We start from the raw sequence: 12,457 nt of genomic DNA, 5'->3' as shown, positions 1-12,457 counted from the left end.
CCAAATCATCAGTGAGGAGGGGGTGGGAATCAAAACACATGGCCCACATAAGTACCGCAGTTTCTAGAGGAGCGCTCCAAACATCCGCTAGGTACCAGGTCTGTCTACTTACTCTGCTCCAGGCTTCAAAAATCCAGTTGTGCGAAAACCAAGATGGTACGTGTATATGAAATGCTCAGTCACTAAAACTCGGGAGACCCAGGATTGGCGGTGTCTGTCTACTGTGAGCATGGTGACCGTGACCTCTCTCGGGATAAGCCTATTCATCTCTAAGTCTGAAGCAATCACTTCTGCTTCATCAACCTCACAGTGTTGTTCAATGGGGTCTGGCGAAGGTGAGTTTTTTTAGACCAAAGGGCCACATGCATGCAAAATGCTTCCAGCTTGTCCAGAATCATCCAGGCTGTCCCTCATGTCCTGAACCTGTCCTGCCACAACCTGCCTGCTACTGAGCAGCCAGCAGGCTCAGTCAAGCCTCTGCCACCAGCACAGACAGATAAAACAGAGAAGTGGATTCCAAGTAGGCAGGCTGGTGTTACATGAGAAAAGCTGACTTCTCTCCAAGCTTATTATTCACCCGCAAGAGATAAGGTAGGTCAAGCGGCTCTTTTTGGGTCCAGGATAAAAGTGACTCCTACTCAGCTGAAGCCAGTGGTCCAGCTCAGTGTCAAGTGACCACCACAAGGCTCATGGGTCAGAACCGACCACGTGACTCATGAGAGGTCACCTATGGGACCAGCTACTCCGGAAGTGGGTGGAGTGGGGTAGATGGACGACCCACCAAAAGACTGAATGTCTTCACACTGCTAGTTTCTGGGGCCTTCCTGGCGAGGATACTGACGTCCAGGCTGCCTGATGGGAAACGCGCCACACGGGAGCCTTCGGCAGGGAGCACGCCCTGATTGCCCAACAGTGGTCCTGCATCAGCTGGTTCACTGGCAGGTGCTGGCGGAGGGAAGACCTCACTAACACGGTGCTGCACATATGAAATAAGTCACTCACCCCAGTTCTTCACAGAAGGTCACCAGGGCATCAAAGGCCAGGACAGCAGCTTTATCAGACGCTTTGTTCCCTCTCTTTTCCTGGAGACAAGAAAAGCCCACTTAGCAAAAGTCTGGTACAGTTCAATTACCTTGCAGCCTAAACGATGATGAGGGACAAGAATACCAAATGACAGCAAGCAAGCCATGTATAAAATGGTGTCCCCAAACCATGCATCAGAATCACCTGAATAACTTTATTTTTTTACTTTTAAATTTTGTTTATTTTTTTTGGTGGATAGGAAAGCAAGGTTTATTGGGTGATAGCAAAATGATAGTACAAAGCTCCCAGGGACGGCGGGGACCTGAAGGGGTTGCCTTATTTTATATTTTTAAAGACTTTTTTTTTTCCCCCAAGCAACATCCACACCCAACAAGGGGCTTGAACTAACAACCCCAAGCTCAAGGATTACCTGCTGTACTGACTCAGCGAATCAGACATACCCCACATGGATAACTTTCAAAAAGTGAGCTGGGGCCCATACCCAGACTACTGAATTTAACTTTCTAGAACAAGAGCTTTGGGGAGTTTATTTTCAAAAGGCTGCTCAGGTGATTCTCATGCCAAGGACCCAGGGACTGGCATTTGGGAGCCCTATATAATATGATCCATTGTTTCCTTTAAGATTTTACTTTTAGGGGCGCCTGGGTGGCTCAGTGGGTTAAGCCGCTGCCTTCGGCTCAGGTCATGATCTCAGGGTCCTGGGATCGAGTCCCGCATCGGGCTCTCTGCTCAGCAGGGAGCCTGCTTCCTTCTCTCTCTGCCTGCCTCTCAGTGTACTTGTAATTTCTGTCAAATAAATAAATAAAATCTTTAAAAAAAAAAAAAAAGATTTTACTTTTAAGTAATCTCTACACCCAACATGGGGCTGAAACTTACAACTTTGAGATCAAGAGTCCTCCACCAACTAAGCCAGCCAGGTCCCCTAATATCATATGGCTAATTTAATAGTAAATATACGCGCCAGTGTCTTGGATTTGCAGGAACACACAAACCTCTGTGTTTACAGGATACATACTACAATGTGAGCAGTGATTTCTTCTGAGTGCTGGGATGCATTATTTGCATTTTTGTACATGTCTTTGTCGAAGTTTCAAAAAATTGTGAAATATTTAAAAATACAGAAAAAGGAAACAACAAATGTTGGCGAGGATGCGGAGAAAGGGGAAGCCTCTTACAACGCTGGTGGGAATGCAAGCTGGTGCAGCCACTCTGGAAAATAGTGTAGGGCGCCTGGGTGGCTCAGTGGGTTAAGCCGCTGCCTTCGGCTCAGGTCATGATCTCAGGGTCCTGGGATCGAGTCCCGCATCGGGCTCTCTGCTCAGCAGGGAGCCTGCTTCCTCCTCTCTCTCTGCCTGCCTCTCTGCCTACTTGTGATCTCTGTCTGTCAAATAAATAAATAAATAAATAATCTTTAAAAAAAAAAAAAGAAAAGAAAAAAGAAAATAGTGTAGAGGTTTCTCAAGACATTAAAAAACAGCTAACCTATGGCCCAGCAATTGCACTACTAGGTACTTATGCTAAAGATACAGATGTAGTGAAAAGAAGGGGCACATGTACCCCAATGTTCATAGCAACAATGTCCACAATAGCCAAACTGTAGAAGGAGCCGAGATGCCCTTCAACAGATGAATGGATAAAGAAGATGTGGTCCCCATACACAGTGGAGTATTACTCAGCCATCAACAAGGATGAACACCCACCATTTACACTGGTGTGGAGGAACTGGAGGGGACTATACTTAAGTGAATCAGTCAAGCAGAGAAAGACAATTACCATATGGTTTCCCTCACATGTAAAACATAAGCAACAGAACAGAGGACCATCGGGGAAGGGAGGGAAATCTGAAGGAGGCAATCAGAGAGGGAGACGAACCATGAGAGCCTGTGGACCCTGGGAAACAAACTGAGGGTTTCAGAGGCAGAGGGCGGGGAGTAACAGGGTGATGGGTATTGAGGGCACATGCTGTGATGAGCACTGGGTGTGATACGGAACTAATGAATCACTGAGTGCTACACCAAAAACTAATGCTGTACTATATGGTGGCTGAGCAAAATAAAAAATACAGAAAACAATACAGAAAAGGAATGAAAATATAACAGACACTGATACCTGAGATCTCATCTACTGACCTTCTGCTTCTAGAAGGTGAATGAATCATCCCCACCTCCTAAACACACATAAATACACCTTCTCTCTCTGCCCTCATTCTGCCAATCTGTTTATATCACAATTTCTTCTGAAATCGTAATTCTCCTTATGGTGAGGAAACATTCAGGGCTAAACCATGTGGCTACTTTTCTACATTTCTTATGATCACATATCCTTTCTTATACAACTTTGTTCTCCCAAAATTAATTGCTGGTTTTTGTTTTTCACTTAAATTTTAGTGTATTTCAGGGGTGCCTGGGTGGCTCAGTAGGTTGAGCCTCTGCCTTCAGCCCAAGTCATGGTCTCAGGGTCCTGGGATCAAGCCCCACACTGGGCTCTCTGTTCAGTGGGAAGCCTGCTTCCTCCTCTCTGTCTCTGCTTCCCTGCCTACTTGTGATCTGTCAAATAAAAAAATAAAATCTTCAAAAAAAATTCTAGTGTATTATTACTTCATCCCCAAATGCTGTGATATAATGAAAAATTCATGTCAACAGGGGCCAAACATGGCAGGTTCCACTTATATTTTTAGAAACCTCCCCCTGCACCCTTCTGTCCCCCTGGTTCAACTTGAACTGCCCCTCCCTGGGCCTGGCGCACAGCTGAGACGAACCTTCCATGGTGCCCAGGACATTCCTTTGCCTGACTCAAGTCAGATCTCTATCTTCCCCTTACTGATTACTACCGCCCTCATGGGGGACATTCTTCAGTACCTTCTCCACAGGAGGGAGTTTCTTGATATCTTGCGTCTAAAATGTCTTTTTTTTAACCATAATTATATTCAAAAAAAAACTGAGTAAATAACTTTCTCTGAAAAACCATATTGACTCTCTGTAGACTGCAATTATTTGGGGGGCGGGGGCTGGTAAGTTAAACTGCCCTATTTTTTTTTTTTTAAGATTTTATTTATTTGACAGACAGAGATCACAAGTAGGCAGAGAGAGAAGGGGGGAAGCGGGATCCTGAGACCGTGACCTGAGCCGAAGGCAGAGGCTTAACCCCACTGAGCCACCCAGACGCCCCAAACTGCCCTATTTTCTATTCTGAAAATCTTAAAAAGTGCCCCCTCCTGTGATTACAGAGACACACATGCCCCAATTGGCTGAGAATCAACACGAGAAAGACAAAAGCTGGGTGCCTGGGTGGCTCAGTGGGTTAAGCCGCTGCCTTCGGCTCAGGTCATGATCTCAGGGTCCTGGAATTGAGTCCTGCATCGGGCTCTCTGCTCGGCAGGGAGCCTGCTTCCTCCTCTCTCTCTCTGCCTGCCTCTCTGCCTACTTGTGATCTCTCTCAAGTAAATAAATAAAATCTTTAAAAAAAAAAAAAAAAGACAGACAAAAGCTGCAAAGCTAAGAGCATGCAACAGAGTCTAAGAGAGTCTCAGAAATACCCCAGTGGTTGGAACGTCTGGCTGGAATCTGAACTTCTTTTCAGTCATTTGTCTTGCTCCATGTCTACGGAGGCACACAAACTGAAATTTCCCTTTCCAGACGCTTCTCTGCGCAGCTCACCCACTTCCTGTAAGCCGGCTGTCTGTGGCTCTCAGGAAATCTCCCCAGAAGGTGCCTGCTGCTTCTCCATCAAAGCAAGCAAAAGCATTTCTGAGGACATCTTCCGATCTGTGTCACTTAGCTTTTCGCCAAACAGTGAGAAACACGGTGAAATCTATGGGCCCGGAAGCTCATTCATCACAGTGCATCCAGATACCCACCAGCTGGACTCCTCCCCGGGGAGACAAGCATATCACAAAATCTTCCTTGTCAGTGAAACCCTCTCTGTTCTGACCCATCGTGATGAAGGCCTCTTTGAATTCCTGACTCTGTGACCGGCCAAACAAGGGGAAAACACTGGACGTTGAGCACTGGGGGTACTTCTTGGTAGGCCTGATCTTTGCCCTTCACTGGACATGGCGATTAAATCCCTGCACAGCTGGGAGAACATGAGCACTTCGGTCTACCGCCCTGCTGCCACCACCAACGCCCTTCTGCTCCCAGAGCCTGTAAAGACCAACACTTCCGACATCCAACCTCTGCTTAGCAAAGCGGAAGCTGTAAATGTCTTTAAACTGCCTCAAACTTAACTGGCTGGCTGGGTTGGAAATTCTAGGTTGGAAACGGTTTATCTAGAATTGGAAGGCACTGCTTCATTGTTTCTCCTTTCTGATATTATGACAAAGAAAACTGGTGCTGTTCTGGCTCCCAGCCCTCCACATACCTCTCTGGAGGCTCTGGATCTTCTCTGTCTCACGTGTCTTCCTGATAAGCCTAGCGTGAGCTCTTATAACTCACTGTGTAAGTTTGTTTTTTTTTTTTTTCCACTGTGTAAGTTTTAAATAAACACACTATACTTCATCACCTCACCAAAATCTTTTGTCTAATTTGAATTTCAGATAAAAGGGACCAGTTTAAAAAAAAAAAAAGGTGGAGGGAATCAGGTAATAGGTGCTCTTTGTTCCTGGCAAATACCAGGTCCACACAAGGCCCCTTCCTTCCCCATCACAACTTGTACTCACGTCCCCTACCCGTTCAAAAACACCATTACGCATTTACTATATTCCGGGCACTGCTCTGGCCATCACAGATCCATAGGAAACAAGAGGTCCCTGCTCTCGTGGAACTTACATTTCAACAGAGCAGACAGGGAATAAACAAATCTCTAATGTCACACATTAATAAACATAATTTCTTTTTCAAAAAGCAAGAGAAGAGCCCTCGGGCACTCAGTTATGCCTACCAGCCCCATGGTGAGCACGTGCTGTAATTTTATCCCTGCTCGTGGCCAAGTGTTTAGTTGTTCCAGTGTCAGTCCCCGTGACCAATTTTACCACACAGCCCCTCCAGCACATGAGCTTTTATTCCAGGTGATTCAGTCCCAGAAATACAGTATCTGGGGAAAAGGGTACCTGTATATTAAAGCAGAACAGGGGGGAGCCTGGATGGTTCAGTAGGTTGAGCATCTGACTCTTGATCTCAGGGTCCTGGCATCAAGCCCCGCAGTGGGCTCTGCTCTCAGCACACAGTCTCCTTATCCCTCTCTCTCTGCCCCTCCCCCAGCTCTTGCTCTCTCTTAATTATCTTTTTTTTTTTTTTTAAGATTTTTAAAATGTATTTATTTGACAGAGAGAGAGATGGCGATAGAGGGAATACAAGCAGGGGGAGTGGGAGAGGGAGGAGCCGGCTTCCTACTAAGCAGGGAGCCCGATTCGGGGCTCGATCTCAGGACCCTGGGATCAGGACCTGAGCCAGAAGAAGACGCTTAATGACTGAACCACCCAGGCACCCCTCAAATATCTTTAAAAAAATAAAAATATAAAGTGCAATAGATATTGCTAGAATGCTTCCCCGCAAAAAGACTGCAACTATTCCAGGCAAAGTGCAGGTCCTCTCCGGCATGTACTCACTAGCCACGAGTGTTAGAGCCCTTTGGTGCGTGTGTCATGTGTGTCATTCCGCCGTAATTTGCACTCACCTGATGGCCACTGAATTTGAAAAGTCTTTGACATGCCGTCTGAACGAGCTTTTCTGGGAACTTGCTTTCACATACTTTGCTTTTTCCCGTCAGTTATCGAAATCTCTCCATGTACCCTCAACTTCAACCTCTGGTTTGCCTTCTGCATAACCAGTTTTCTAGATTTGCTGTTTATATACTGGCTTTGTTTATGGTATCTTTTGCCACCTACATTCTTTTCATGGGTTCAGGATTTTAAAAGTTCAAGAACTTGGGGCTGCCACCCGAAGAGGAAACCACCTTTAAAAGGATTTTACAGGGTTGCCTGGGTGGCTCAGTGGGTTAAAGCCTCTGCCTTTGGTTCAGGTCATGATCCCAGGGTTCTGGGATCGAGCCCCAAATCGGGGTCTCTGCTCAGCAGGGAGCCAGCTTCCCCCTCTCTCTCTCTGCCTGCCTCTCTGCCTACTTGTGATCTCTGTCAAATAAATAAAATCTTTAAAAAAATAAAAAAATAAAAGGATTTTACACCACCTTGGAAGGCGCCCTCCACCCTACCCATATGACAGATGACAAACATCTGATTGGGTGACAGGCCAGGGAGGATTAATCAGATTAAAAGAGCCCAACAACAAGCCTATAAAAACCCCTAGATTTAGAAACTCCAGCAGTGACCCTCTCCGGGTCCCCTCCCTCCCTGGGAGCTTTGTACGATCACTTTGCTATCACGCAATAAACCTTGCTTCGCTGCTCTCCTCCTCCCCCCCAAAAAAGTTCAAGAACTTTAATTCAAATACTTACTTTTTTAAAAGATAGCTTTCTGAATTTCTGATTTGCATTACAAAACTATTTCAAGCCCTAGGTTATACATTGGAATAAAATGTCTTGCAAGACATTGTTTTTTACATGTAGGTCCTCAATCTGTCTTCTATATATAAAGCGCCAAACGGGGTACTCTCCCCTTGTTCCAGAAGGATGCCTGCACCACCTCTCAGACACTGCCTTCATTTTTCCATTAAATTGAGGTCTGGCTTCATCCATATTAAACTCTCATATGATCTGGGCCTAATTTTAATTCCCTTGTCTGGGCCACTGCTTATGGCTGTTGTACAAGGATCTGGGGACGGCAACACCCCAGGACACTCTGACACCGGGTCGAGCTCGCCCTCTTCACCGTTCTTCCCGCTCGGACTTTTTCCGGCTGTTCTTGGGCACTTATTCTTTCACATAAGTTCTAAGATTCCACTCCCTGGGAGAGGTCTTTTGGGATTTCAACCGGAACTTCATTTATATGAACTCTGAGGTGAACTGACAGTTTTACGTCTTCCCACTCAGTTTTTGTACCTACTCAGAGCTTTCCACAAGATATTCATTTTCTTGATCTAAATCAGTAGTTCTCATGCCTGGCTGCATGTTAAAACCAACTGGGGAGAATGTTTGTTTTTTTTTTTTTACGTCTCTTTAAAGGCAGTAACGTTTATGCCTAGATATTCTATAAGTTTTATTCTTAAATATTTTTTTCCTTTCCATTCCTAGGTATTCATGGTCATGTGGAGAAAAGTTAGGCTTTTTAAAATATTTTCCTTATCGGTGCCTGGGTGGCTCGGTCAGTTGGGTGTCTGCTTTTGGCTCAGGTCGTGGTCTCAGGGTCCTGGGATCGAGCCCCACATCGGACTCTGCTCGGCGGGGAGCCTGCTTCTTCTCTCTCTCTCTGCCTGCCTCTCTGCCTACTTGTGATCTCTGTCTGTCAAATGAATAAATAAAATCTTGAAAAAAATATAAATTAAAACTAAATAAAAAATAAAATATTTCCCTTTATTCAGCCACCTTACCAGGTTTTCTTATGAATGCCAGTAGATTTCTGGCATTGCAGACATTTGTTGACATTTCTACCTTGTTTTCTATTCTTTCTGTCCCTGTGGGTTTATATATTATTTTGTCTTTTTAATGTCATTTTGGTAAAGATCAGATGTGAGTACTTGTGTACATTATTTCTCTATTTTAGCATTCACTATTTCTTAATATGGAAAAGTCTGCATGTATCCATTTACAACTTCACAAATTACGCTTTGGGACACTTTATCCATGTTGGTTAATGTAGATTTACTGTGTCATTTTTAACTGCTTTAGACCATTCCACTGTGTGACTAACCCACTGTTTACTTATCCAATACCCTACACGCGAAGAGTTCATTATGACCGAGCTGCAGCAAACATCTCCGTGCATCTCCATACACACGACGACTTGTTTATCTAGAAGGGGAAACACCGAACCACAGAGCCCCAGCACCTTTCCATTCCTTTTCTTTCTTCAAAGCAGTCATACCAGGTCATGTCCCTGACACCACCGTGAGTTCCCCTTTCCCCACACCCTCACCAACAGTGACTGTAAACATGCTGTATACTGTTGCCAGTATGACCTGTATGAAGTGACAGCTCATGACCTCCTCTGCATTTCTCTGATTCCCAAAGGAGGCTGAGCAACTCGTCATACCTTTATTAGATATGCTGGTTCCCTCTTCTGTGAAATGCATACTTCTTGCTCTGCAGCTGTTTGCCTTTTATAGACTGACCTGCCGGAGTTAGTTCTCTACGTATGCAGTCAATCATGTATATTGCAAATACCTTCCCCAGCAATGGCTCATTTCTCCACCTTGTTTACGGTGTCTTCTGTCATACGGAAATTTTTAGTTTGAATTTAGTCAAATAGATCATGCCTTCCTTCATAGTTTCCACTTTTAAAATCTTGACATGCTCTTCTCTTTGCCAAGGAAACAAAATATTTTTCTTCAATATTACTTTTTTGAGGTTTTTACTCCACCTATAATTCACATGTGTATGGTATAGGAGGCAGGAATCTGACTTTATCTTTTTCCAACACCAATTATTCAACACTGCACCCTTTTCCTGTTGATTTATGTCTCCTATCAAATATCTAGTTCATTTACATACTTGCGTCTATTTCTAGGCTCTCTGTAAAGCAAGTACAACCAGTTAAAAAAAAAAAAAAGGCTGAAAACAAAACAAAGAACTTTCAACAATATGGGAAAATGCTTATGTAACAAAGCTAATTAAAACAAGGCAGGATTGGGACTCCTGGATGGCTCAATTGGTTGAGTGTCTGACTCTCGATTTTGGCTCAGGTCGTGATCTCAGGGTTGTGGAGATTCTCTTAAGATTAAGATTAAGATTCTCTGCTTAAGATTCTCTCTCCATCTCTCTCTCCACCCAAACAAAACAAAACCGAAAAAACCAGAAGGCAGGATTGATCTTGGCTATGTAAAATAAAAGGCCTACAAGAGATCGCACTAAGACACACCAAATGTAAGGGAAAGAGTCTAACCTCGTGGCTGCGAACTCCATATTCACCAGCATACCATTTCCCCCGCCGCTATATCTCCTAGCCCTAGGAGCACCCCTGTAGCTTACAGGAGCTCCATCTGGGTTCAGAAATAAGATGTGTGAAATTGGAGAGTGGAGGGGGTTGGACAGAAAGGGGTCCTGCTGCCCAGATTTACCTGGAGTTTTGCTACTTCCTTCCTGATCAGGAAACTGACTTGGTCCCGGTCGTTCCTGGAGTAATAGAGACGGCACCAGGAAGGCTTCCCGTCCCTGCCTGCCCGGCCAGACTCTTGGTAGTACCCAGCCATAGACTTGGCAATATTCCAGTGAGCGACAAACCTGAAGGATCCAAAGGGACAAGCAGCGTGAGCTGTGGCAGAAGAGCTGAGGGGAGGAGTGATCAGAATCAGGGAAACAGGGCTCTCAGTGGTCATCAAGAACAGGGAGGCTGGCAGGTTTCTGAATAAATGTGGCCAAGACTCCGCACCCAATCAGTAGGCCTTCCTGCCATGGAGTGGCCCAAGTTAAAGGCCACAGCAGGGGCGCCTGGGGGGCTCAGTGGGTTAAAGCCTCTGCCTTCGGCTCAGGTCATGATCCCAGGGTCCTGGGATCGAGCCCCACATGGGGCTCTCTGCTCAGCAGGGAGCCTGCTTCCCTTCCTCTCTCTCTCTCTGCCTGCCTCTCTGCCTGTTTGTGATCTCTGTCTGTCAAATACATAAATAAAATTTAAAAAAAAAATGCCACAGCAGAATTAAAGGGGGCAATTCCAGTCCATATGAGAAACCAAAACTCCCAGTCATGGCCCAGAGGAAGAGCACTGGGCTTAAAGAAACAAGAAGGTGAGGCCACTAGGGAGCTGCATAACCTCGAGTAAATCCCTTCACCCTCATGGCAGAGAGGGAGAGATAACATTATTAAATACCTACTATGGGCCAATTTATATATTTGTCTCATTTAACTTCACAGTTACTATCAGGTGAGATAACTCCATTTTACAGACAATGAAATGATTCAGGAAGATGTGTACAAGGTGACATAGCAAGGGGACAGCAGAGCTAGGATTTGGGCCTAGGGTTGTCAGACTAAAGTTGGCCCTAACAAGCCACAGCCAATGCAGGGTCCAAACTCTGCTTCCGAAATCTGTGTTCTCTTAAATGTAAGCACGTAGACTCATTCCTCCCCTGACCAACCCAGCTGGTCTTAACGAGCACCAAAAGTGCTCTGTAAATCATACAAGGCATTATTGTTGGTGTTAATCAAAGCAAAGGGCTTCCGGCGGTAGCTGAAAATGTCTCTGGAATGTTAGGTGGGGCTAGAGGTAAAAGACTTCCCAGCAGTTGCCAGGGTGGGTCTAGGAGGCTGGGATGTACCCGTCTCTTCTAGACTGTCAGTAAGCAGTAACAAGGAATGCTGGGTAACAAGCCATTGCCTTTGATTTTCCACAGGGAGCATTTTTAGATAGTCCATTCCATCGAGGGAACTGGGCTGCGTTAATGGACGGGCCGATGGCTGCATGTTGCCCTCTACTGGGGGATGGCAGAATCTGCTGCACAGTCCCTGGAGAGTGAGCCGCACAGCACCTGTCACCATGTGGGCTATGCACTGTGGATTCTCTCCTGGGGCCTCCTTCCCCTCTGGCCCTAGAAGGACCATGTGCACTTGGTCCTTGAGGCAGAGCACTAGGCAGCCCACTTGAGCCAGGGCCCAACTGGATAGGGAAGGCAAGAACCCTCACTCACCTGACATTGGCTTTGTCCACTCCCATCCCAAAACTAATGGTTGCGACAATGACAGGGACCTTCTCCTCCATCCACTCGTTCTGCACCAGTGTTCTTTCGGAAGCCTTCAGCCCTGTGATGGAGGGGAAGGTGACGAAGGGAGCCCGTATTGCCCCTGGAATCTACCTCGGGTTTGCTGCTGTATTGGGCGCTACACGCACACCCGGAATCCATCACTTACCAGCTATATGGCCCTGGGCCATGCACTTCACCTCAAAGACCCTAGCCTGCGTGGAGCACAGAGCACTCCATAAGCGTCAAAGCCCAGATTCAACCCCAAGTCCACTGGCCTCCAAAACCTATGCTCTTTCCATAACACCAGTACCTGGACTTCTAAAAACTCCTCACCTGCTGCTGGAAAGGCGCAGGGTGAGAAAAAAAATTCAGGAGCCATAGTTCTCATTTTAGATCTCATTTGTGTCTACATTCCTTTTTATGAACATAAGGGAATCGTTTTAGCTCTGCCTGGGTATCCGGAAAAAGAGGGCAGACCATCTGAGCATCCAGGATCCTTAAAGAACCAGAGGCCCATGGAGAGGCTTCTGAGATGGAGGCAGACCCCACGGCCCAGGCACCCCTCACCTGCATGGTAAGCCTTGGCACTCAGTCCCCTGTAACTGAGCTCCGTGGCCAGCTGTTCGCAAGCCTCTCTGGTCCTGCAGTAAACAATGCCGCAGCCGGACAGCAACTGAATGAGGAGACAC

General features: G+C 46.0%; 1 protein-coding gene across 7 annotated transcripts in view; it reads right to left on the bottom strand.

Moving 5' to 3' along the window:
* RECQL5 (RecQ like helicase 5) overlaps nt 1–12,457 on the bottom strand; it is a 37,167-nt gene that overhangs the window by 20,722 nt on the left and 3,988 nt on the right. For all 7 annotated transcript variants that reach the window (XM_004748911.3, XM_045085913.1, XM_045085912.1 and 4 more), the window contains 4 exons: nt 12,336–12,441; nt 11,715–11,826; nt 10,152–10,314; nt 1,003–1,082 (listed from right to left, as the gene is read on the bottom strand). In XM_004748911.3, coding sequence (XP_004748968.2) covers nt 1,003–1,082; nt 10,152–10,314; nt 11,715–11,826; nt 12,336–12,441 — 461 coding nt within the window. The remainder of the gene's footprint in view (nt 1–1,002; nt 1,083–10,151; nt 10,315–11,714; nt 11,827–12,335; nt 12,442–12,457) is intronic.

The sequence above is a fragment of the Mustela putorius genome, unplaced genomic scaffold (assembly GCF_011764305.1).
Source record: "Mustela putorius furo isolate JIRA1106 unplaced genomic scaffold, ASM1176430v1.1 tig00000873_pilon_pilon_pilon, whole genome shotgun sequence".
Classification (NCBI taxonomy): Eukaryota; Metazoa; Chordata; class Mammalia; order Carnivora; family Mustelidae; genus Mustela; species Mustela putorius.
This window is presented reverse-complemented; position numbering and strand designations above follow the sequence as displayed.